The sequence below is a fragment of the Oncorhynchus keta genome, chromosome 24, assembly GCF_023373465.1.
Source record: "Oncorhynchus keta strain PuntledgeMale-10-30-2019 chromosome 24, Oket_V2, whole genome shotgun sequence".
NCBI classification, from domain to species: domain Eukaryota; kingdom Metazoa; phylum Chordata; class Actinopteri; order Salmoniformes; family Salmonidae; genus Oncorhynchus; species Oncorhynchus keta.
The window spans coordinates 47,733,245-47,758,406 of record NC_068444.1 but is presented as its reverse complement, the minus strand read 5'-3'; the positions used below and the strand labels follow the sequence as shown (position 1 = coordinate 47,758,406).

At 42.1% G+C, this 25,162-nt stretch overlaps 3 protein-coding genes across 7 annotated transcripts in view; 2 read left to right on the top strand and 1 right to left on the bottom strand.

The window, feature by feature from the left end:
- Positions 1-337: 337 nt before the first annotated feature.
- Positions 338-11,432, bottom strand: LOC118357646 (cyclin-dependent kinase 5 activator 1-like). 5 transcript variants are annotated; one of them, XM_035734967.2, is made up of 4 exons: positions 11,285-11,432; positions 6,870-7,202; positions 6,668-6,710; positions 338-4,592 (listed from the first exon to the last, which is right to left on the bottom strand). In XM_035734967.2, exon 4 carries the CDS (start codon positions 4,324-4,326, stop codon positions 3,418-3,420), a length of 909 nt encoding a protein of 302 aa, XP_035590860.1. In that variant the 5' UTR covers positions 4,327-4,592; positions 6,668-6,710; positions 6,870-7,202; positions 11,285-11,432; the 3' UTR covers positions 338-3,417. The 5 variants fall into 5 exon arrangements, 4 of the variants coding, with proteins under 4 accessions (XP_035590860.1, XP_035590859.1, XP_052334366.1 ...); XM_035734966.2 differs by lacking the exon at positions 6,668-6,710; XM_052478406.1 differs by lacking the exon at positions 6,668-6,710 and having other exon boundaries at positions 7,158-7,202.
- A 218-nt stretch (positions 11,433-11,650) lies between these two features.
- LOC118357645 (26S proteasome non-ATPase regulatory subunit 11B) lies at positions 11,651-17,152 on the top strand. The gene is made up of 13 exons (XM_035734965.2): positions 11,651-11,835; positions 12,663-12,764; positions 13,044-13,240; positions 13,426-13,483; positions 13,828-14,022; positions 14,373-14,517; positions 14,634-14,694; positions 14,807-14,869; positions 15,073-15,198; positions 15,292-15,327; positions 15,499-15,550; positions 15,668-15,810; positions 15,953-17,152. Exons 1-12 carry the CDS (start codon positions 11,745-11,747, stop codon positions 15,808-15,810), a joined length of 1,269 nt encoding a protein of 422 aa, XP_035590858.1. The 5' UTR covers positions 11,651-11,744; the 3' UTR covers positions 15,953-17,152.
- Positions 17,153-20,330: 3,178 nt separating this feature from the next.
- Positions 20,331-25,162, top strand: part of LOC118357644 (vesicle-fusing ATPase) — a 66,718-nt gene continuing 61,886 nt past the window's right edge. Inside the window, exon 1 of the mRNA XM_035734964.2 lies at positions 20,331-20,492. Within this exon, the coding sequence (XP_035590857.2) occupies positions 20,481-20,492 (12 nt within the window). The 5' untranslated portion in view covers positions 20,331-20,480. The remainder of the gene's footprint in view (positions 20,493-25,162) is intronic.

Here is a 25,162-nt window from a genome sequence, read left to right as displayed (position 1 = left end):
TTACCCCATATGGCCAATGGAAAAATAATGGAGGCAGATTGAATGGTCATTGACTTTATGATACGATGATTCAAAAATACTGTATTATTTGTCTCATAATTTTACAGTATGTACAGGTGTAACCAGATGGATTCTCCTCTAAATTGGGGATATATGTAATTTGAATCTTCAAATTATAATTTAATGGATTTAATTCCACGGATTAGTCCCTTATTAAATTCATAACCCTGGCAACTCTTAAATGATATATGGGCCAATGTTGCTTCTAGTAAAGAAATAGTGAAAAGTATGTGATTATAGCACTGAAGGGTCCAAATGCAGATGAAGACACCACTCATTTGTGCATCATGAGCAATCAGTGCATTTTATTTTCCATCACAGTACAAAAATAAATTAAAGAAAGCAGAAACAAACTGGAAAAGGTTCAATTACAGCAAAGGCTTTTTCAAAATAACTAGTAGCCTATCAGTGTAGAGTATCCTCTTTTTCCACTTCCTATTGGTTATAAGAAAACAAACTTCACACATTCTTCGGTACAAATAAACTCTCACACACACTCACACACTCGGCACACATGCAGTCAATGAAATAACCTTTTGAAGTTCTTTAACACTGTTTCTTTTTTGTTCTACAAAGTACGTAACAAGATACAGAAAAAGTCAACAGAAATGTTCTAACTATCACGTCTTTTTCTAAGGTTTTTCAAACAACTACTCAGTGATACAATTGAAAAAAAAATGGCACATTTTAGTGAGTTGCTTTTGACCCTTGACCCCATATGCCCTGCCTTTTCCCCAGAGCAGTAGCCTGTCAAGTGCATGTCCTCCCCTATTGCACCACACAACACCCAACAACCCATGTCCTATTGCATTTCATCTCCCCATGACAAGGAACAATGCCACGGTACTGCTCCACAACACATGTACACTTGCACCATTCATTTTTCTCGTTGAGTCCAACTGATACAGCAGAGGAGAGAAATGATCATATCAACCAACAGTCCCTAAGAACAACCTTCATCACATGACAAAAGAGAATAGCCTTTTTTTTAGCATTAATTATTATTTTTTTAAACCACAACAAACAAGTATTGTCTGCATATGACTGTCAACCATTTCCAGAAAGAAATTTGAGAAACAACTGAAACAAAGCATGCATCATTTCTCACTGTTGAGATGATGAAATACGGGCATATACTCTTGTAATCATAATTTTTTCCCCCAAGGTCCAGTTTAGTGTATGTATACTATTGACAACTTACTCCTGTTAAATTGTGGATTCAATTCCACTTATCTCTTACAACATATACTGTAGCAGTGGTTGACAGAAAAACCTACCAGCTCCCTTTATCTTATTAGTTATTGGAGATGGAGGTACTATCTTTCTACCCGTTTCTAGCCTTTACAGTTATTCAATGGAAATGATAGCCATGCATCTTGACTGCTCCATTTGCTCTCACGTAGATGTAGTCATGGTGTTCCTATTGCCCTCTATGCTCGTCCATTTCTCAGAGTGGCTTCAGCTGATTGAAAACCTGATTATCTCCATGGAGGTCAACTTGGATATAACCTACAGTTGAACCTAATCTCATCTCCTCCCCAGCTGAATAAATTGTTGTCTTAGATTTGATTAATATTGGCATTAAGAGATTATTCCAAGTGAGGCTACCTGTCATATTCTCTGGTGTGACTCTGAGTGAAATGGCCTGCCATTGGCTGATGGTTATGTTGTCTTGTTGATATGTGGAGCTGGGTGGTGTGTTGGGTTTGGGATTGCACTGTGTCTAGGGTTCTAGGGTCTTTGTCTTTACTCAAGGTCTCTCTGATGTGGTAGTTACTTTGGCGATGGTCAGACTTTTTAAAAATTGTTTTTTAATCTAGGGTCTATCTATAGCTTATTCCCTGCAACATTCATTTGCAACAACCATTGATCTTCATTCCCACCAAAGATAAGCTCACCAGTTACTCACAAACAGACCAATTTATCATTCATTCATGATCTTTTGAATACATGGGATTTGCCAAAATAACCAGTTGAGTTTCAATTAGTTATAAGATGGAAATCCACCCAATCGCTCAACATGTGGATGTGTTTTCAGACCTACAAGATTTTCATCAAAGATATGGCACTAGCTAAACATTTGTTCAAGTTAAATGTCTTGTAGCAGAATATGGACCTTCATTCCAAAGTGTTTTTAGATACAACCGTTAGACAAAAATACACAATTATTCCTTGGTAAACAAATAGCCTATTTTAGCAAGCATAGCTAAATAAACTAGTTTTCACTTTTCTCACAGCATTCTCTAATGCAGATGCAGTTGGTTTAATTACAGATCAAATGGAAAGAAGTAAAGTAATTATTGTCGTCAGAAATTCAAGAAAAATTGCATGACACACATGCATTAGTTTATTATTTCTAAGTAAAAATTAAAAGCTTTTTAAGAAAATCAATAAATAAACCACCCTGGGCTTGAGCATTTGAAGAGTAAAACATTTTTTTTCTGAGATGAAAATAAAGTAGGTCTTAACATAAAGTGTGATAATCAAGCCTTGTGTTTGATGTCCTATTGTCTTGTTGTAAAAATAAAAAAGCCCACAATGCAATTAAATGTTATCAAGTCCTTCTGAACCAATCTTTCTCCACCAAACCCCTCTAGCCAAGTCACAAACAATAAAGCCACAACAACATGAATCCAGCATCCATGCCCCCACTTTTCCATTCAGATCAGATACTGTTTGCACCGCAGCAGAACTGTCGAGTCCATATCCTTCCTTGCAGTGGGGGTACATGGGTTTTCACTTCAGTCAAAAGAGCCAGCGTTGCAGCTTGTCTGTTGATGTGAACACTAGCCCAGTCACGCAAAGGGCCCTTGACCATCCCGTTGTAGGCAGTGCATCTCATACAGTCAGAACAAACAGCAGGTAGTTGGTAGGGTGCTGCAGCCTCAGTCCTCTCCACATTCATAGCTGTAGATGTGTTCCTTTTCTAGTTTTTTCCCCCCATTGTCAGTTTTGTATTTTTCAAATGTATTTATACATGTGCGTAAGCAGAGAATGTACCCGAGTCTGGCATTTTTGTTAGGTGTCAAAAGTGAAAATGCAATTCTCTTTCCTTCGAAAAATATTAGTTTGGTCTTCAGAAAACTTGAGATAAATAAGATTTTTACCATAAAATGTTAGATTTTTTTCATCAAACTGCGTTCCGTTGTACCGTTAGCTCTCAAACATGCTTATAATCTAAAACGTTTTGGCTAGATCTGAGCCAAATTAACCCTAAAAATGAATCTCTTCCCATCAAAACTTCCACTCCCCACTCCCCTCTTCCTACTCCCTCAACCAATCTCCCACTTTGAAATACTAAACTGGTGTAGGCCCCTCTCCCCTGGTTTCCCTCCCCTTCCCTGAGCCCCGGGACCCTCACCGATCCAGACCAATGAGCAAGCGGCTCCTCTCCTCCTCCTTCTGGCTTTCATTCTTTAGGTCGGCAAACACCTGGGTGAAATAGTGCGGGTCCGAGTTGATCTGGAGCATCTTAGTGCTCATCAGGTTGATTATGGACAGGCAGCGGTCCCAGAAGGTCTCCTTGGAGCTCTCCACCAGGAAGGGCTTGAGCGGGTAGGAGATTTCATTGCCCATGTATGAGTAGGACAAGTAGAGGCAGGTGAGCAGCACAGCCTGCAACTCGTGCTCATTGGCCACCTCGGAGGAGACCACGTCGCGGCACAGCATGTAGACAAACACCACGTTGGCCGGGGTGATGAACCCTTGATCTTGCCAACCCTGAAGAAGCAGCGAGCGGTCCACGCTCCGCAGCCACAGCACCGGGTCAGTGGGGGGCAGGTGTTTCAGTCGGTAGCAGCGCCGGCACAGGAACTCACCCAGGCAGCGCAGGAGCTCGCTGGTGGAGGCCTGGACGATCACCCTCTTGGGCGTGCCGGGAGCTGCATTAGAGTTGGTCAGGGGGGCCTTCTTGACTGACGAGGCGGCATTGTTGGAGCTCTTGACGAGGGCCGGGGTGCTCTGGTCCTGAGCGAAGGTGGACAGGTTGGCGCAGGACTGAGACTTCTTCAGGTTCTCATTGTTGAAATGGGTCACATTGTTCTGGTATGTAGCGTTGGGCTGCACCTTCTTTGAGCTTTTTTTCTTGGCCGATACAGCCACGATCCGCTTCCATGGCAGAACGTTGATGAGCGAGTGACGCTTCAGGTTCTTGTCTTTGGCGTTCTTGCTGTTCTGAACGGCCGCGTAGTGGCCCACTGTGGCTGGCCCATCTTCGCAGAGGGCCGCCTTCCTGTAGCTGGGCGAGAGCGACAGCACGGTTCCCATGGTGACTGAGTAGCAATATCCAGGGGCGTTAGCCTCTCTAGGTTAGTGGATGACCGACCAAAGAGAATGGCAGGGGAGGTCCTGAGGATCTCAATGCTTCTGAGCTGGGAGACCCTGGCTACAAGCGTCAGTTCTTTTCAGGCATCTAATGCCACAGTAGGTCCTTGTAGTCCTGACAGGAAGGTACGTACTGGATGGATCAGGAGTCGGTCTGAGCAGATTCTCTCTTTGCACTTGGCTCTCCTTCTCAGCTAGGTCAAAAGTGCCTGTGGAAAACAAATTGGTTCAATGTTAGCAAAAATTAAATGCATGTCTATAGTAGCTATTAGCTATATTTTACCACTCATTGCATGTTCATAAATGTGAGCAATATACAATGTATTTGATGTTGAGAATGAAATAGGCCCATCTTGATTGTGATAATTAAATAAACGCAAACATATTTCCTAATTGAAAATAATTATGGATTATTTGGCTGCAAGCATTTTTTGGCTACATTCTGTTTTGGTTGTGTACGCCGGCTGCTGTCCAAGGTCCTGAAATCACCCGTCTGTGTCCTTATTAAAGGAGCATGTCATAAGTGATGCTGTGAAGGCTATTGTGTTGAGATATCTTGGTTGGCTCTAATAATTTACAGGAATTTCCATAACATTCAGATATGCTTTCATAAGCATGGACCCCCTCCCAGGCAAACCGGCAACCCAGGGACCCCCATAATACGTTAGCAAAAAAAACAAGTAATCCACATTTTTAAAATGAATAGATTTGGTAAACATTTGTTTTGACCTACCCACATTATAATTGGAAGAGGAAGTGTAAACTCTCAATTCCTTTTAGCTAGAACGGTAACTCCAAACACATTTTCACTCAAAGCAGCTGTTTAGCTGGTTTTAAACAAAGATTAGCCATGTGTTGGCAAATTGTATGTCCAAGTCAAGAAAGCTTACCAGCGGCACATGCCGCACTGAGGGCGGTCATGCACCTATTATTTTAGAGGGAACACCGAGTAGGTGAGGATGGAGTGGGGGTGATTGGAGAATTCAGATTTTTCTTTTAAACACCTGCATTTTTTTCCCTGCAATCTAGAGCCATAATAATTACGTATAATTCTAGTGATTTAGTAATTAATTTGACATCTGAACATTTTAAAAACAGGACATATCTGAGGGGGCATGTGCCCCCTATGGGCATGACACCTCTGGCACTGGAAGCCTAATCGCTGGTGCTTTTTCAAAGCCTATGTCAGATACTCTAGTAAGTGTAATTTCCTCAATAATAGGATTTGAGAAATAAAGAAATCATCAGAAACAAGATATTTGACTATTTTCTACAGTAGATATGTAATTCAAAATTCGTTTATTCTGTTGTTGATAGAGATATTCATAAAAAACAATATGACCCTTAGGGGGCAGCGGGCCCTCGATGGAATACGCCTGGTGTATACAGTAGATTTTATATCGACAAGTGCTCGGTGGTCCAATTTGAATGATCTAATTAAGCTGTGTTGTTTTTACTTGGTAAATGAAAAACAGACGGGTGAATCTAGGCATATACCAGGGAATGTTATGGTGCCTTCAAAGCACTCAGCAGTTCTGACAGCAAATAACAACAACAAGTTGGATTAGCAACTACACTGCTTGCTTGTCGACTATCCGCATGGTAAACCAAAGTAAACACATCCGAAGGGCCCTATGCCTTTAATTTTAAAAAATCAAAACAGCCGTCCAACTTACTCAACTTTTATATTGATCTCAACACATCCAATTCCTCTTGAATTATACATGGACATGCTTTAATTCGATCGAAGCCTAACGAATGATGGATGTATCCATGCTCATACAGTAGTACCGTTTTAAAATGGAAGCCTGAAATGTAAACACCTTTATGTGAAGGTCACATTTGCTATAGCCTACGAAATTATTGAGAATTCAAAACGATGTTTGTAAAATGATATAAACGAATTATTGCTATGCACTGTTTCTTAACTTTTGCATCTATTGGCTAGCCTAATAATAATAGTATATTGTTGAGTCATGTGCGCTGAGAAACATTTCAACGAGATAAGATTAAGCCATAACCAAAACAACAAAAAAGTGATTGCGACTCAAAGATTTTAAGTTGATTTCAAGCAGGCTATTCGTTTGTCAGAAAATCCCATATGTTTGGCTATTTTACCTGTTAATTGAAATATAAAGACAGTTTGTCTAGCTGCAAGCTTTGTTTCAAGGCTGTTTACATGTGGTTGTGTTGATCGGCTGCTGTCCATGGTTCTGAAATCGAGAGTCCGCGTCCTAATAAAAGGTGCAAACTCGACGCTGAGTAATATGGAATTCCAACAAACCCTTTTGACATGACTCCTCATTATGTTGCATATGGGTAGCTTCCTGCAAAAAAAAATATAGGATACCTCAATCTATCAGTTTAGCCTATTTTCCCAAGTGATGTTGCCTATTCTCACATGTTGATGTTTACCATTTATAATTCAGTATGTTATCCTTCGAAATAGGCTACAATATTAGACAAATTATACAATCATTACTTACAGTGTGATATTTGTCCTCCAGTAAATGAAAAAAAATGGCACTGCAGTGATGGCTTCTTAAACAGTAGCAGCCAATTAATTTGATATTGTGCACATCAAGGTGAAACCTCAAACCATCTTGGAAAATGCAGATAAAAAAACAGTACAATCCAAGGAAAGAAAAGGCATTAATCAAGCAAAAGCATCGCACGCCTTGACATATCCTAGTTATCGCCCGTCTCTGGTGCGCAGCCGATGGTAGGCAACTGTGGAATGGATGCTGATATGAAGATGTGTTGTTGGTCCTCACCGCGAGATGCGCTTTCAAGGGTTGCAGTGCACTCCCACTGGCTCCCTGTTGTAAAAGGGAGAAAGGCAGTGGTCGAGCTCTGTCCGTGGTGCTGTAATTTGCAACTCCGTCCAATCACAACAAAGCTGCACTCAATGAATGGATTTTTAGCATGTAGCCCAACTGTTTTAATTAAACAAGAAAAGTAGCCAATAAATAAATATCCACAGTTATGAAAGATTTTTATTTATCAATAACCTACATTTCAGATCACATCTAGGCTGTCAAAATGAGTCGCATAAATCTAAATGTAGGGATAGCCATGATAGAATTAAAATAAAGGACATTTTGCAGTTTGAAATCTCTTGAGATGCACCATCCTGTTAAGTGTCCAACTTATCATTGTTCAGACCTAGTAAGGGTATATTAATCTCCTTTTCACTTTTTTTTTACATGAACAGACCACTTTGAATTAAATGGTGTAGGCCCAGTGGCGTCTAGGGGGTGTACTCCAAAGTTGCCAAAAAATTCTCAAATGGCCCACTCCGCAAAGGAAAGGCGCCCTGTGTGAAAAATCATTTGAGAATAGTGACATACACTCTGAAATTGGTCTTTCACAGTCAGGCCAACCGACGCTGTACTGGGTAAGTGCTAATAGTAGGCCGTGTCAGAAATTCAGTTTTTCCAGATTTTCACTCTCAAAATCACACTTTTTAAATAGAAAAACAACCAAATTTGATGTTCTAAATCAATAACAATGCTTAAAACAAACACACCAGGAGACAACTTTTGAGGTCTGGGAAAAATCGAAGAAATGTATATTTTTGAGTGTAGTTACCCTTTAATTCAAGTGAGCAGGCACCTAGTACTGTTGTTTGTTAGTGGTATTTCTGTAGCACATGAAGGAGTTTGCAAAACAAATGGCCACTGGATTGATGCAAATAATCATGATATCATTCTGCCAGGTAGGCATAGGCTAATTTGTAGCTAGTTAACATTTAATTGAGAAGGTTTTTGGGAAAGCCTATTATTATCATCATAGCAAGGCTATATTTTTCCTGTTGTTTGAAACCTGTACATTTTACTTCATATTATAATGAAGTCACCTAGTAAAATACTACTTGAGTAAAAGTCTAAAAGTATTTGGTTTAAAATATACTTAAGTATCAAAAGTAAATGTAATTGCTAAAAAAATACTTAAGTGTGAAAAGTAAAATCATTTCAAATTCCTTTTTATTTTTATTTAGTCATTTACAGTATTTAACTAGGCAAGTCAAATTCTTATCTACCAAAAGGCAAAAGTCATCCTGCGGGGACAGGGACTAGGATTATAAATATAGGACAAAACACATCACGACAACACCACATAGAGAGAGAATAAAGAAAACATAGCAAGGCAGCAACACAAAATGACCACCACATGGTAGCAGCACAAAACATAGTACAAACATTATTGGGCACAGACAACCGCACAAAGAGCAAGAAGGTAGAGACAACAATACATCATGTAAAACAGCCACAACTGTCAGTAAGAGTGTCCATGATTGAGTCGTTGAATGAAGAGATGGAGATAAAACGGTCCAGTTTGAGTGTTTGTTGCAGCTCGTTCCAGTCGCTAGCTGCAGCGAACTGAAAAGAGGAGCAACCCAGGGATGTGTGTGCTTTGGGGACCTTTAACAGAATGTGACTGGCAGAACGGGTGTTGTATGTGGAGGATGAGGGCTGCAGTAGATATCTCAGATAGGGGGAAGTGAGGCCTAAGAGGGTTTTTATAAATAAGCATAAACCGGTGGGGTCTTGCGATGGGTATACAGAGATGACCAGTTTACAGAGGAGTATAGAGCGCAGTGATGTGTCCTATAAGAAGCGTTGGTGGCAAATCTGATGGCTGAATGGTAAAGAATATCTAGCCGCTTGAGAGCACCCTTACCTGCCGATCTATAGATTATGTCTGCGTAATCTACCATGGGTAGGATGGTCCTCTGAATCAGGGTTAGTTTGGCAGAGGGGGTGAAAGAGGTGCGATTACAATAGAGGAAACTAAGTCTAGATTTAACTTTAGCCTGCAGATTTGATATGTGCTGAGAGAAGGACAGTGTATCATCTAGCCATACTCCCAAGTACTTATGAGGTGACTATCTCAAGCCCTAAACCCTCAGAGGTAGTAATCACACCTGTGGAGGGAGGGGCATTCTTCTTACCAAACCACTTTACCTTTATTTTGGAGGTGTTCAGAACAAGGTTAAGGGTAGAGAAAGCTTTTTGGACACCAAAAAAGCTTTGCTGTAGAGCTTAACACAAAATCCAGGAGGGGCCAGCAGACTATCATCTGCATATAAATGGATGAGAGCTTCCTACTGCCTGAGTTATGTTCTTAATGTAAATTGAGCATAACATGGGGCTCCGGATCCAGCCTTGGGGTACTCCCTTGGTGACAGGCAGTGGCTGATACAGCAGATTTTCTGACTTTATACACTGCACTCTTTGAGAGGTAGTTAGCAAACCAGTTCAAAGACCCCTCAGAGACACCAATTTTCCTTAGCCGGCCCACACGAATGGAATGGTCTACAGTATCAAAAGCTTTGGCCAAGTCCATAAAAATAGCAGCACAACATTGCTTAGAATCAAGGGCAATGGCAACATCGTCGAGGACCTATAAGGTTGCAGTGACACATCCATTACCTGAGCAGAAACCAGATTGCATACCAGAGAGAATACTATAGACATCAAGACAGCCAATCAGATTGACAAGTTTTTCCAACACTTGATAAACAGGGCAAAATAAAAATAGGCCTATAAAAGTTGGGATCAGTTTGATCTCCCCCTTTAAATAAAGGATGAACCGTGGCTGCCTTCCAAGCAATGGGAACCTCCCCAAAAAGGAGAGACAGGTTAGAAATGGTTGGAGATAGGCTTGGCGATGATAGAGGCAGCAACCTCAAAGAAGAAAGTGTCTAAACCATCTGACCCAGATGTTTTTGGGGTCAAGTTTCAGGAGCTCCTTTAGCACCTCAGACTCAGTGACTGTCTGCAGGGAGAAACTTTGTAGCAGGGCAGGGGAAAAGTGGGAGAAGCATCTGGGATAGTCGCATGAGAAGGGGTGGGAGATGAGGAAATGTTGGACGGGCAAGGAGGCATGGCTGGGTCAAATAGGAATCCTGACTTAACGAAGTGGTGATTAAAGAGCTCAGCCATGTGCTTCTTGTCAGTAACAACCACATCAAATTAAGGGACATGGGCAGCTGTGAGGAGGAGGGTTTACTCTCCAGGTCTTTAACCGTTTTCCAGAAGTTCTTGGGGTTAGACCTAGAGAGAACTACTCCTTAAAGTAACTAACTTTGGCCTTCATGATAGCCTGGGTGCACATATTTCTCATTTGCCTAAACGAGAGCCAGTCAGCCTGAGTATGCGTGAGCTGAGCCTTTCGCCAAATGCAATGCTTGAAGTGGAGTAACTGTGCAAAATCACGGTCGTACCAGGGGCTGAACCTGTTTTTAATTCTAATTTTCTTTGGGTCATGTTTAACAATACCACTGAAAATATCAAAAAAGGTCCAAGCTTCTTCGACAGAAGGGATCAAGCCAATTCGATACAATTTGAGGCCAGTTCATGAAGGAAGGCTAATTCATTAAAGTTTTTTAGCAATGACAAATAAGGACAGGTCGTTTCACTGAACAGCCATTTTGAACACAGGCTGTAAAACAGTGATCACTAAGGTCATTACAGAAAACACCAGATGGATACCTATCAGGATAATTGTGAGGATAACATCGAGTGGCCTTATCTGGGTGTTAATTAAGCAAACCAGAAGGCACAATTTTCTTGTTTTTTATTTAAGGATAGCCAGGGGCACACTCAGACATAATTTACAAATCAAGCATTTGTGTTTAGTGAGTCCGCAAGATGACCAGGGATGTTTTCTTGATAAGTGCATTAATTTGACCCTTTTCTTGCCTTGTTAGCCATTCAAAATGTAACGAGTACTTCTGGGTGTCAGGAGAAATGTATGGAGTAAAAAGTACATTATTTTCTTTAGGAATGTAGTTTAGTAAAAATAAAAATTGTCCAAAATATAAAGTAAAGTACATATACCCCCAAAAACGACTTAAGCAGAAGTACTTTACACCACTGATTGAGGCATGTCTTACCTTAGTTCAAAGTAGCCTATAGCCCAAATTCCACCATAGAAACTTGGACGCAATTATTTATAGACATCCTCATATGCGTTTTCCTGTTCTATTAGTTTTCTTTCAACTTTCTTTTATTGTCAAGCAGCCATGGGGATGAAGAAGTGAGTGTATAGCGTACCCTCTCGCTACACAACTGTGTAGGCCCTACACTAAAATGCTGATGATTGGGCCTAAGTGAAATTGGCATTACATTCTGCTCCTACAATTTATTTGATTGGGTTGAGTCAGTCAGCACGGCAAAATATAACCGTAATATAACCATATACTGTTTACTATAAATACTGAACTACAAATCCCCAAAACGTATATTTGGCTCCCTCTCCCGTGATGTAGCTGCGTAGTCCTTGACGTAATTTCCTTATGGCATTGTTGATTGTTGTAGGCAGGCAGCTTTTGAATCGGTAGCTGGCTAGCTAAGATGGCGGCTGCGGCAGTGGTTGAGTTTCAGAGAGCTCAGTCTCTCATTAGCACGGATCGTAACGCCTCTATTGATATTCTGCATTCTATCGGTAAGTAATGGTGGTGGGCATTTAGACGAGAAAGACCAGTATTGTTGTTGTATTTATGTTCGATTTAAGTCACCGCAAAGTCAGTTTTATACACTGACGAGAGCCGGTTTGTGTGCGGTGCTGACTCACTGTAGAATCGTTGGGTTGCTAGCTAGATAGCTAGCACGGTGGTCGTTGGGATGACTGGCTAGCTATAGTAGGCCATGATGATCTGGAACGCCCAGACTGACTGCAAAGACGTTAGCTAGTTATTATGTTGTTTTTATGCAACATGTTTGTAACTAACAGTTATCACAGTACAATTCAAAGTCGCTAGATAGCTAACGTTAGGTAGCTAGCTGGTGTTGTTGGCTAGCTAGCTTGCAGCCTTGTAATAAAAGCTAGTTAGCCAACTATAGTAACCAGTCAGCTAGCTAACTAGCTACCTCAATGCACCTGATAATTAAATTAATCTTAGTTAGGTGTGTAATTTTGGTGTAGACAATGTAGCTACTGTTAGACGCTCTAAAATTAGTTACTAAGTTTGCTTACTTACGTTGCCAAATGACCAGTGAGGTCAAATCTACTGTTCTTCAATAGCTATCGCTAGGTAGCTAATTAACTACCAACTTGTTGTTGATAGGTCTGTAGTTAGCTTTGTAGCATGCTATTCCCTGTGTTGTAGTTGTCATCAAATTGCATTAGTCACAGTGCCCCAGGTAGCTGTTGACTTGCAAGCCTAATAGACAGACAAGGAACAAAGTAGTGTTAGCTAGGACTAGGAGACTGACATTGGCTATGTCTTTTCATACACTGACAATCTGTGTATTATTTTCCTTGTCGAACAGTGAGGAGAGATATCCAGGACAGTGATGAAGAAGCCGTTCGGGTTAAAGAACAAAGCATCTTGGAGCTGGGGTCACTCCTGGCCAAAACAGGACAGGCTGCAGGTGAGCCTCAACACAAACACCATATCTGGTCTATTATCCTGGCTGCTGACCTAGACTAACTTGGGAGTGTGTAATCCATTAGCTGCACAATGATTCACAGTATTGCTTAAATGTTCAGTAGTACCCAATAACAGATTATTTCCAGTTATGAAGCTAACATCACTATTTTGACAGACACAACACAACCTTGGATAGATAGACTTATTGGGTTGACAAGATAGGCTTACTGTTGTAATTCATTTAGCCCTAATTTCTGCTGTGGTCATTCCTCTACCCCAGAGTTGGGGGGTCTGCTGAAGTTTGTGCGGCCATTCCTCATCTCCATCAGTAAGGCTAAGGCAGCCCGGCTGGTCCGCTCCCTGCTTGACCTCTTCCTAGACATGGAGGCAGCTACAGGCCAGGAGGTGGAGCTGTGTCTGGAATGCATTGAGTGGGCCAAGGTGGAGAAGAGGACCTTCCTCAGGCAGGCTCTTGAGGTAAGCTGACCCCCTTCACCTAGAAGACGAGCTGTTGTAGACTGACGATTTAGTTTGAAGACCATATGTGATTTAGTCTCTCTCAACATATTTCCCTACCATCCCAAAGTGATATCATTCATATTTTTACACTATGATGTGTTTCAATGGCAATCAATGACACATTACTCTTACCCTCTCCCCAGGCCCGTCTGATCTCGCTCTATTTTGACACCAAAAGATACCAGGAGGCCTTGGCGCTTGGTGAGTGACAGTTCTATCTGTATGGACTGACATTATTATCCCTGCTCCATGAGCTCAGCATCTGTCTGAGCGTGGAGGGCTAAGCATTGGATATGTTCACCCATAGCTGTATCCAACTCTATGTAGCGTGACTTAGTATCCCATTCACCCCCGTCTCCTGGACGCCTTATAATGAGCTATCAAACAGGTCGAGACTCATGACATTGAGTTGATCTTTAATATTCCACAACACCAAGATTGTGGGCCACACATGTATACTAAAGATGTGTTAACTAGAAGGCACTTTAGATAAGTGTCCGCTAAATTACTATATGACCATTCTATTATGTTTTTCTGGTGTTCAGGCACCCAGCTGCTCCATGAGCTGAAGAAGATGGATGACAAGGCGCTGCTGGTGGAGGTGCAGCTGCAGGAGAGCAAGACGTACCACGCGCTCAGCAACCTGCCCAAGGCCCGTGCCGCTCTCACCTCAGCCCGCACCACGGCCAACGGCATCTACTGTCCCCCCAAGCTGCAAGCCGCCCTGGACATGATGTCAGGTCAGTCCCAGTGAACGAGCCTCCATCCATAGCCCCCTACAGTTGCTAAGCCATTGAGGAACACTAATGGCAGCTTATGTTATTATTTTGTCAGAAACAACAAAGTTCTACAACAGAATAGAATACACTCTGAGCTCTTGTTTTGTTCTATCAATAAAATAATCAATGAAGCTGTCAATTCATCAGAAAAATGGCCTATATTCATTGTGTATTAATTTACAAAGGATTTCAATGTCAATACCTTACTCATTTGTAACACCCAGAATTAGTTTATTGACCCAAATTTAAGGAGGTGGTGTGCTGAAGTGCCATGCTTAGTGTGGATGACTGACCATGCTTCCTCCCTGCAGGGATTGTCCACGCAGCTTCGGAGAAAGACTGGAAGACTGCCTACTCCTACTTCTTTGAGGCCTTTGAGGGCTACGATTCCATCGACCACCCTAAAGCCATTACCGGTCTCAAATACATGCTGCTCTGCAAGATCATGCTCAGCCTGTAAGTGATACTACCTCCTAGCTGTGTCACAATGATATGAAGCATACAGGTATATGGCTTGGGGTAGCGTTGATGTGTTCCGACTTGGTTGACCCTCTGGTGCTGGTCTCTTTCAGACCAGAAGAGGTGCAATCCCTGATCAGCGGTAAACTGGCCCTGCGGCATGCGGGCCGACAGGTAAGAACCCACCATTTGCGTGTGTGGGGGTGGTTTTTCCTCAACTTGCATTGTGTAACAAGTTTAAATTGGTTGGTACCTGGCTGACCGTGGTCTCTACCTCCCTTTGCAGACAGATGCACTGAAATGTGTTGCACAAGCCAGCAAGAACAGATCATTAGCAGACTTTGAAAAGGTAACAACTCTCTTTTGCCCTCATTGTTGGTGCAATGTTTTTTTTTGTGTGTGTCTGTCTGAGGACCTCTATTGTGATGGGCCCATTTGTATCCTCCCTTGTCTCACCTTCCCTCTCCTCCCCACTAAGCCTCTCTTTTCTCCCTCTTTCTTTCAACTCTTTCCTCTCCGTCTCATCCTATCCCCCCCCCCCTCCATCTCTAGGCCCTTACAGAATACAAAGCAGAGTTGAGAGACGACCCCATCATCAGAACCCACCTGGCCACACTGTATGACAACCTGCTGGAAGGGAACCTTATCCGTGTCATCGAACCCTTCTCCAGAGTACAGGTATGTAAATCCGGGGATGGTAAATATGGCTTGATGTTGGATTTCTAACTAACCACTCGTATCATAATCCTTTATGGTGTTTCTCCTTTCCAGATTGAACACATATCAGGTCTCATCAAACTGTCAAAGGTATAGCGCTTTCTGCTTTGCTACCTTAATTTCTTTGGTATTTGAGAAGGGTGGAAATCGGCAAGCATTTAGTCCTGTGTTATAATAGTCACACATCTTATCTTATGAATCCTATATGCCTTGATGTATTGTCAGTAATCAGTGGATATGTGTTTTTTTTCCCCCCCTTAGGCGGATGTCGAGAGGAAATTGTCACAGATGATCCTGGACAAGAAGTTTCATGGTAAATCAATTCTCTACTTGCTTGATACATGTCTGGTATAAACTACTGTATCACACCTCTACTTGTATTCTGTTCAGTGAAATGTTTAGTCTAAATTGCCTTTATGACTCATTATAGGGATCTTGGACCAAGGTGAGGGTGTCTTGATCATATTTGATGAGCCACCAGTTGACAAGACTTATGGAGCGGCCTTGGAAACTATTCAGAACATGAGCAAAGTTGTGGACTCGCTTTACAACAAAGCGAAGAAGCTAACATAGGTGGGGCTCTTCAAGAGCGACACATGCACACTTGCCACATGTTCTGTCAGATTGCATAACTCACTGCATCCTTCCAAACAGGAAAGGATGACTTTTCAAACCACTGTGCTTACTGTAGATCTTGTGTATTTTTCGTCCTCAGAACAAATGGCGGGACCACAGCAGCACAGCGGCGGGTGTGTGTGTGTGACCAGAGTGTGTAACGTTTTAAGAAGGGGACATGGGAGAGCGACCAAAAAAGTCAACAGGATTCCCGGTTCCCCCTCAATGGACAATTCCATCACCCCTCTAATTCGCATTATTTTATTTTTTTGATCTTTCAGGATTCTGTTAAAATCTCATCGGCCACAGCAGGCCATCAGGGAATATTGTACAACCACAATAAAAGTTTAAGAAAGAGAAATACATGTTTATCTCCTGTAGAATAAAGATTGGGCTTACAAAGCCTACAGCTGACTCCGTTGCCACAGGAAAAGGTGCAATATCGAGCGCCACCAACACTGCTTCTTTTACAGGCCCGGGACAAGGCGTTTGGTCAAGGTGGTCTCTTCATTTCTGTCTGTTCATATCTTTCTGAAGCAGATAGGGTTTTAGCTAGTTGAAGGTAGGTTAGAAAACATTGGGATAGCCCAGCTGTTAAATTTGCATGTTGACATTTTCTTTGAGTCTTGTCCTGGAGGAAGAACTGCAATTTCCCCTTAGACGCGCCAGCTGAAAAGTCAAAAGGGGCTATACTGTAGGTATTCATGAAAACAGAAATGAGCTTTTTTGGTCATAATTTAAGGTTATGCAGTAGGGTTAGCATTTTGGTTAGGTTTAAAGTCTGATTTTTGTGCCAGCTAGTGACCACTCCGCAGAGCTACCTCCAGAACGAGATTTGTGATGACAAATGCTAACCTGTGTTAAATTTAGTAAAACTAGCTCCCTCTAAATCTTGCTGTGCTCATCATATTCATGCCAAGAGTCAGTCAATTCCCCTTCATGATATTTCAAATGGTTGTCAAGATCACTTTATTTGGGTTGCGTTTTGTTTTTAACTCAAATAAATTGGACACTTTTGTCCCCTTCATACTGTGAGTACATAGTCCAGAATGGATGCCATTTCACACTACTAGTGCCCTCTTTTGGCCCTCTACTTTGCCTCAACGTTTGGCTACATTTATATAATTTAGGGGTGCAGAAGTGGAGATGTATTGATTGCTTCTGAGCGTCTGTCTGATCCCGAGTGACCGATTAATCCATTGTTAGATCCTGGTATGCTAATAACCAAACAACAATTTGTATGGTTTAGAGTTTTTTTTTCATTTGTCATTTTCAGAAATAAACATTTTTGTATTTTTAAGGATTTCTGTCTGCCTCTTGGAAAATATCACTGACCCTGGCAAAGTTCGATTGGGCCAGTTTAGCCCTAAGGTCATTTGGGTTGGGTGTCCCTTGTTGGACAAGTGACTTCAGTTGATTTGAACGCCAGTGTAGAAATTAAGGTCTAATAGACGAAGGCCTGCGAAGTGTGCTGGGACTAGCAGCTTCAACTGGGTGGGGAAGAATGAATCTCCAGTTGCTTACTGGGTGGAAGTAAGGAAGAAGGTCAAATCAAAGGGAAGAGCTGTGTAGGAACAATCCCTGTCAAGTCAACTCTGGGATTGCCATGTTGTGAACTGCAATTGGAGGGTTATGAATACTTTGGCATTGTGTATTGTCTTTTCTCCTGCTGGGCAAATATTCCTGTGTTGGAAAATGGCCTCGTTCCATCAAAGGGCATTAAACCACAATTTCAATGACATCTTTGGATTGTTTTTTACAGAAGGCAATGTAAATATTTTATGAACCTTTTTGTGTAATGAAACGTAGTCATTGAGTTAAGAAAGGAAGGATCTGTATTCTGACATTATATTCCGTTTTAGCCCAGTCTTGGTTCAGAGGGTGCATCGTTGCAAAGAGTTCATGATTTCTGCACCAGAGTTCTCCAATATTGTTCCATAAACTGCACTGAACGGACTTTCCCTCATTTGTCAGTGAAGCATTTGAGTTTTTCAGTATGCTAACAAGGAGCAGTCACTAAACATTAGTGGGAGTCCCATTTCAAGAATGTCCACATCTACATTTATCTGTTAGGTAGCCAAATGTGTAAAACCATACATTTTGGGACAAAGTCTGAGGTGAATAGATGTAATGCACAGTACCAGTCAAAAGTTTGGACACAGCTACTCATTGAAAGGTTTTGATTTTTTATTGTTTTCTAGATTGTAGAATAATAGTGAAGACATTAAATCTATGAAATAACACATATGGAATCATGTAAGCAAAAAAAGTGAATAAATAAATAAATAAATGTTTTTTTGAGATTCTTCAAACTAGCCAACTTTTGCCTTGATGACGGTGGCGGATGGTCTCCTGAGGGATCTCCTCACAGACCTGGACTAAAGCATCTGCCAACTCCTGGATAGTCTGTGGTGCAATGTGGCAAAACATGATGTCCCAGATGTGCCCAATTGTATTCAGGTCTGGGGAACGGGCGGGCCAGTCCATAGCATCAATGCCTTCCTCTTGCAGGAACTGCTGACACACTCCAGCCACGAGGTCTAGCATTGTCTTGCATTAGGAGGAACCCAGGGCCAACCGCACCAGCATATGGTCTCACAAGGGATCTGAGGATCTCATCTCGGTACCTAATGGCAGTCAGGCTACCTCTGGCGAGCACATGGAGGGCTGTGCAGCCCCCCAAGAAACGCCACCCCACACCATGACTGACCCACCACCAAACCGGTCATGCTGGAGGATGTTGCAGGCAGCAGAACGTTCTCCACGGCGTCTTCAGACTGTCACGTCTGTCACATGTGCTCAGTGTGAACCTGCTTTCATCTGTGAAGAGCACAGGGCGCCAGTGGCGAATTTGCCAATCTTGGTGTTCTCTGGCAAATGCCAAACGTCCTGCACGGTGTTGGGCTGTAAGCACAACCCCCACCTGTGGACGTTGGGCCCTCATACCACCCTCATGGAGTCTGTTTCTGACCGTTTGAGAAGACACATGCACATTTGTGGCCTGCTGGAGGTCATTTTGCAGGGCTCTGGCAGTGCTCCTCCTGCTCCTCCTTGCACAAAGGCGGAGGTAGCGGTCCTGCTGCTGGGTTGTTGCCCTCCTGCGGCCTCCTCCATGTCTCCTGATGTACTGGCCTGTCTCCTGGTAGTGCCTCCATCCTCTGGACACTATGCTGACAGACACAGCAAACCTTCTTGCCACAGCTCGCATTGATGTTCCATCCTGGATGAGCTGCACTACCTGAGCCACTTGTGTGGGTTGTAGACTCCGTCTCATGCTACCACTAGAGTGAAAGCACCGCCAGCATTCAAAAGTGACCAAAACATCAGCCAGGAAGCATAGGAACTGAGAAGTGGTCTGTGGTTGCCACCTGCAGAACCACTCCTTTATTGGGGCGGCAGGGTACCCGAGTGGTTAGAGCGTTGGACTAGCAACCGAAAGGTTGCAAGTTCGAATCCCCGAGCTGACAAGGTACAAATCTGTCGTTCTGCCCCTGAACAGGCAGTTAACCCACTGTTCCTAGGCCGTCATTGAAAATAAGAATTTGTTCTTAACTGACTTGCCTATTAAAATAAAGGAAAAATTAAATTGGGGGTGTCTTGCTAATTGCCTATAATTTCCACCTGTTGTCTATTCCATTTGTACAACAGCATGTGAAATTTATTGTCAATCAGTGTTGTTTCCTAAGTGGACAGTTTGATTTCACAGAAGTGTGATTGACTTGGAGTTACATTGTTGTTTAAGTGTTTTCTTTATTTTTTTGAGCAGTGTACTTTGTATCCCTCATTTACTCATGTGTTGTCTTTATTTGAGCAGTTACCTGTAGGTATGATGTTGAGCAAGAACATGATGGACCTGTTTCACTCGAGTGTTTACAGAAATACAGTGTCCACCAATATTCCACCAAAAGCAACTTGTGTATTTAGATTTTCTATATTTTTTTATTGATATTTCACAGGTTTGAAATATAGCCACCTATGCAGCATCCACAGCTTCACACAGTTTTCTATACACATCAATATCAAATGTGCAGACGGTTCTTGCTGACTAACAATTACCAAGTATATCTGATGTTCAGATAAATTAAAATAAATATGTTTTCAAAAGTGTTTGCGTTCTCTTTTCTGTTTAGTGCTTTGATGATCGGCCTATTTGCAATTCACTTTTCCATTTGACTTCATAAAATAATCTCTGACCATTTGTATACTAGCAAATTTGGAAATTCACATATTGAGAATAGGCATAAAAAAGTAAACCTGATAATGTACAACATTTTTGTTTTTGTTTATGAGCGTGTTATAAACAACTACTTATGCTCACAATATTGAAGCAGTTTATTAGATCGTTTGAGTGTGCAGTTTCCGAAATATGTACACACCTGGAATAAATTTACCTGAGGAGTGCATATTTATATGCTGTCCCGCTGGCAAAAATGTCCAACAGTTTGGGTAATCTGTATCTTGTCCAAATATTGCAACGCCAAGGTGTGCGTGATGACATCATTTCGTAAGTCACGGCGATCCCTCCCACTTAGCCTGTGTAGCATTAGTGGAGTTCAACGATTGTGCTGTCAGCAGTGCTGGGAACATTTACGCTGAATTGTATTTGAAAAACGACAACAAACAGCAATATGGCCGGCCGGGTGAGTTTCCTTTAAATAAATGGCTTTAGGTAAACATATTTAGTCATAGATGAGAATGATAACAATGCTGTGTTTTAAGGATGTTTCAGCTATTAATAGCTACCGTTAGCAAGCTAGCTACCTCCAACACACACACACACACACACTACTAGCCTGTGCGGCAGAGTACGTCATTCAAACCTCGGCCCGGAAGACGAGTATCTTAGGAATAGTGTCCACTGCAAGCCATGTAATATCAAGCTAGCTACACAATACACTCAAAAGGTATCTCTCTATGCTGTATCTCTAGTCAGTCTCGAACAGGAAACCCCTTAGTGATAGTAGCTTGCTAGTTAAGCCAGCGCAGTATGAAAGTATACATCTAGCGAAACAAGTTTCATCTCTACTGCCAGCAAGGTTTGACCGCTGGCAAACTTGTTGACTAGCTTTCAATACCAGGCAAACTAGATAGATAGTCCAGTGCCCACACACACACACTAGTCCCACCAGGGAAGTGAGATTGAAATGCCTGACTGCTGGGAAAGAGGCACAATAACAGAAAACTAACTCATTTTTAGTCCAAATATAATTCAACATTAGCTAGAGCGTTCCACTTTCAAGATACTTGAACAATGTGGACTAGCTCGGTATCCACTGGCTGACAGTGGCACTGTAGCACAGATGAAACCCATTCATCCTTGACTGTAGAGTGTGAAATCTGTGATTGACACAATGTTATGATGAAGTAACTACGGCCCCTATAACGCAAAGCCTGCAGCTGTTAAACAGTCTTGCTCACGTCTAGGGGTTGTTTTTCCTGTAAGTATTTTGTGTACATTTAGACCGTTTGAGTTGATTACATTTGGATAGAATGTGAGGAATTCCCTTAAAGGTAGACTTAGTGATTATGACTCACTACAGGTCAAACGTTATAGAGCAGGGGTTTTCTTTATTTTTACTATTTTCTACATTGTAGAATAATGGTGAAGACATCAACACTATCAAATAAAACTAATGGAATCATGCAGTAACCAAAAAAAGTGTTAAACAAATCAAAATATTTTTTATATGATTCTTAAAATTGCCACCCTTTGCCTTGATGACAGCTTTGCATACTCTTGGCATTCTCTAAACCAGCTTCATGAGGTAGTCACCTGGAATGCATTTCAATTAACAGGTGTGCTGCCTTAAGGTACAGGTATGCCAGCAGCATACCACCCTGCATACCACTGTTTGCTTGCTTCTGAAGCTAAGCAGGGTTGGTCCTGGTAAGTCCCTGGATGGGAGACCAGATGCTGCTGGAAGTGGTGTTGGAGGGCAAGTAGGAGGCACTCTAAAAAAACATCCCAATGCCCCAGGGCAGTGATTGGGGACATTGCCCTGTGTTGGGTGCCGTCTTTCGGATGGGACGTTAAACGGGTATCCTGACTCTGAGGTCATTAAAGATCCCATGGCACTTATCGTAAGAGTAGGGGTGTTAACCCCGGTGTCCTGGCTAAATTCCCAATCTGACCCTCGAACCATCATGGGTACCTAATAATCCCCAGTTTTGCTCATTCACCCCCCTCCTCTCCCCTGTAACTATTCCCCAGGTCGTTGCTGCAAATGAGAACGTGGTCTCAGTCAATTTACCTGGTAAAATAACGGATAAATAAAATATGTTTATTTGTGGAATTTATTTTCTTAATGTGTTTGAGCCAATCAGTTGTGATGTGACAAGGTTGTGGGGTATACAGAAGATAGCCCTATTTGGTAAAATACCATGTCCATATTATGCCAAGATCAGCTCAAATAAGCAAAGATTACGTAGACATGAATGTCAGTCAATATGGAAAATTTCAAGAACTTTGAAAGTTTCTTCAAGTGTAGTCGCAAAAACCATCAAGCTCTATGATGACATTGGCTCATGAGGACCACCACAGGAAAGGAAGACCCAGAGTTACCTCTGCTGCAGAGGATAAGTTCAATAGATTTACCAGCCTCAGAAATTGCAGCCCAAATAAATCCTTCAGAGTTCAAGTAAAAGACACATCTCAACATCAACTTTTCAGAGGAGACTGTGTGAATCAGGCCTTTATGGTCGAATTTTTGCAAAGAAACCACTACTAAAGGACACCAATAATAAGAAGAGACTTGCTTGGACCAAGAAACACGAGCAATGGACATTACACCGGTAGAAATGTGTCCTTTGGTCTGGAGTCCAAGTTGGAGTTTTGTTCCAGCCAGCGTGTCTGAGACGCGGTGTGGGTGAACGGATGATCTCTGCATGGAGGCGTGATGGTGTGGGTATGCTTTGCTGGTGACACTGTCTGTTATTTATTTTAGACTTCAAGGCACACTTAACACAGCATTCTTCAGCGATTACACCATCCCATCTGGTTTGGGCTTAGTGGGACTATCAATTATTTTTCAACAATGACCCATCACACCTCCAGGCTGTGTAAGGGCTATTTGACCAAGGAGAGTGATGGAGTGCTTCATCAGATGACTTGGCCTCTACAACCCCCTGACCTAAACCAAATTGAGATGATTTGGGATGAGTCGAACTGCAGAGTGAAGGAAAAGCAGCCAACAAGTGCTCAGCATATGTGTGAACTCCTTCAAGACTGTTGGAAAAGCATTCCAGGTAGCTGGTTGAGAGAATTCCAGGAGTGTGCAAAGTTGTCATCAAGATAAAGGATGGCTATTTGAAGAATCTCAAATATAAAATATTTTTGGATTTGTTTAACACTTATTTGGTAACTAACATGATTCTATATGTGTTGTTTCATAGTTTTGATGTCTTCACTATTATAATACAATGTAGAAAATAGTCTTATAAAGAAATCCTTGAATGAGTAGGTGTTTTAACTTTTGACCGGTAGATGTAGAAAGTAAACAGCATAGTAGGTCAGTTTCCCCTAACAACTCAGAGCGTTGAAGCACTAACCCTGTGTGAGAGCAAAGTCTTGCGTCTCATTCATCTCAATGTCATGAGCAGAACCACAGATAATCTCATTTTATTGAGTCTACCTTTAAACACAATCAGCAACTTAAAATAGCTGCTTAGCTAAAACTGTGCTTGCAGTGTTCCACAAATCATTTGAAAGTATTTGCCTTAGAGTGGAAAAGCTCCAGGGATTTGCTCCGGTCAGCCCAGTATCCAACTCAGTTTTCCATGGTGTTTATTAGCATCATTGGATTAGTTCCAAAATATAGACCTAAATAACATTAGTGTCTTTGATGTTGGTTGGTAAACAGGGCAGCTCAAATGTACTCAACCTATGCTTTTTTTTCTGGCTACTTTTGCACCAAAGTGGTTTCTCTGAAAATCACTGACTGTAAGCATCACATTTTATTTTGATTTCAGTAATACCATCCTAAAAATATAAAAGATCAAGTCTGTATTTGGGGAAACAGCGCCGCCGTTCACCACAGCACCTTTGTTATTTTTTGGGGGGTTGTTGAAATGGAAGAGAGAAGCGTGTGTGTGCCCCCCTCACAAAAAGGTGTTATTATTAAAATAAATTATAGTGGCCCTTGTGTGCACATCAAGTAATACCGTATACCCCGGTATGGTACAGTATGAAAATCTGTATACCGCCCAACTCTACCGAACACATCCTTTTCACCTGGACAGGGTGTAGTGGAGCGGGTTGAAAGATTCCTTGGTGTCCACAACCCTAAGGATCTATCATGGTCCAAACACAACAACACAATCGTGAAGAGGTCACAACAACGCCTCTTCCCCCTCAGGAGTCTACACCCATTGTTTCTCCTCTTAATTTATTGGTGGGACGCCACAGTTAATGGCGCCGGAGGAGATGGCTGCCATTTTAATGGGCTTCTAACCAATTGTGCTATTCTGTGTGTGTTTTCATGTTTCACTTTTATTTGTACATAATGTTTCTGCCACGGTCTCTTATGACTGAAAAGAGCTTCTGGACATTACAACAGCGATTACTCAACTCTGACCAAACAAAGATGTTTTATTTAATGAATCGATGCTGAGAAATGTACGGCTCCTCCCAGACCAGGCCCAAATCCCCATCATTAGCATTAAGAGGAGATGCCGATACAGGGGGTGCATATCTGGGTGCTTGGTAAGAATTAGTTGGTGAGTGGATAATCTGCCTTTACCATCCGTTCTACTGGCTACCGTGCAATGCCTGGAGTATAAACGGGACATATCTTCTGTTTCGCATACAAAGCTCTCCCTCGCCCTCCATTTGGCAAATCTGACCATAATTCTATCCTCCTGATTCCCGCTTACAAGCAAAAGCAGGAAGTACCAGTGACTCTCTCATTACGGAAGTGGTCTGATGATGCAGATGCTAAGCTACAGGACTGTTATTTTGCTAGCACAGACTGGAATAGGTTCCGGGATTCATCCGATGGCATAAAGCACATCAGTAAGTGCATCGACGACATCGCCCCCCCAGTGACTGTACGTACATATCCCAACCAGAAGCCAAAGATTACAGGCAACATCCGCACTGAACTAAAAGCTATAGCCGCCGCTTTCTAGGAGCACGAGACTTGTAAGAAATCCCCATATGCCCTCTGACGAACCATCAAACAGGCAAAGCATCAATCCAGGACTAAGATCAAATCTTATTACACCGGCTCTGACGCTCGTCGCATGTGGCAGGGCATGTAAACTATTACGGATTACAAAGGGAAACCCAGCCGCGAGCTGTCCAGTGACACGA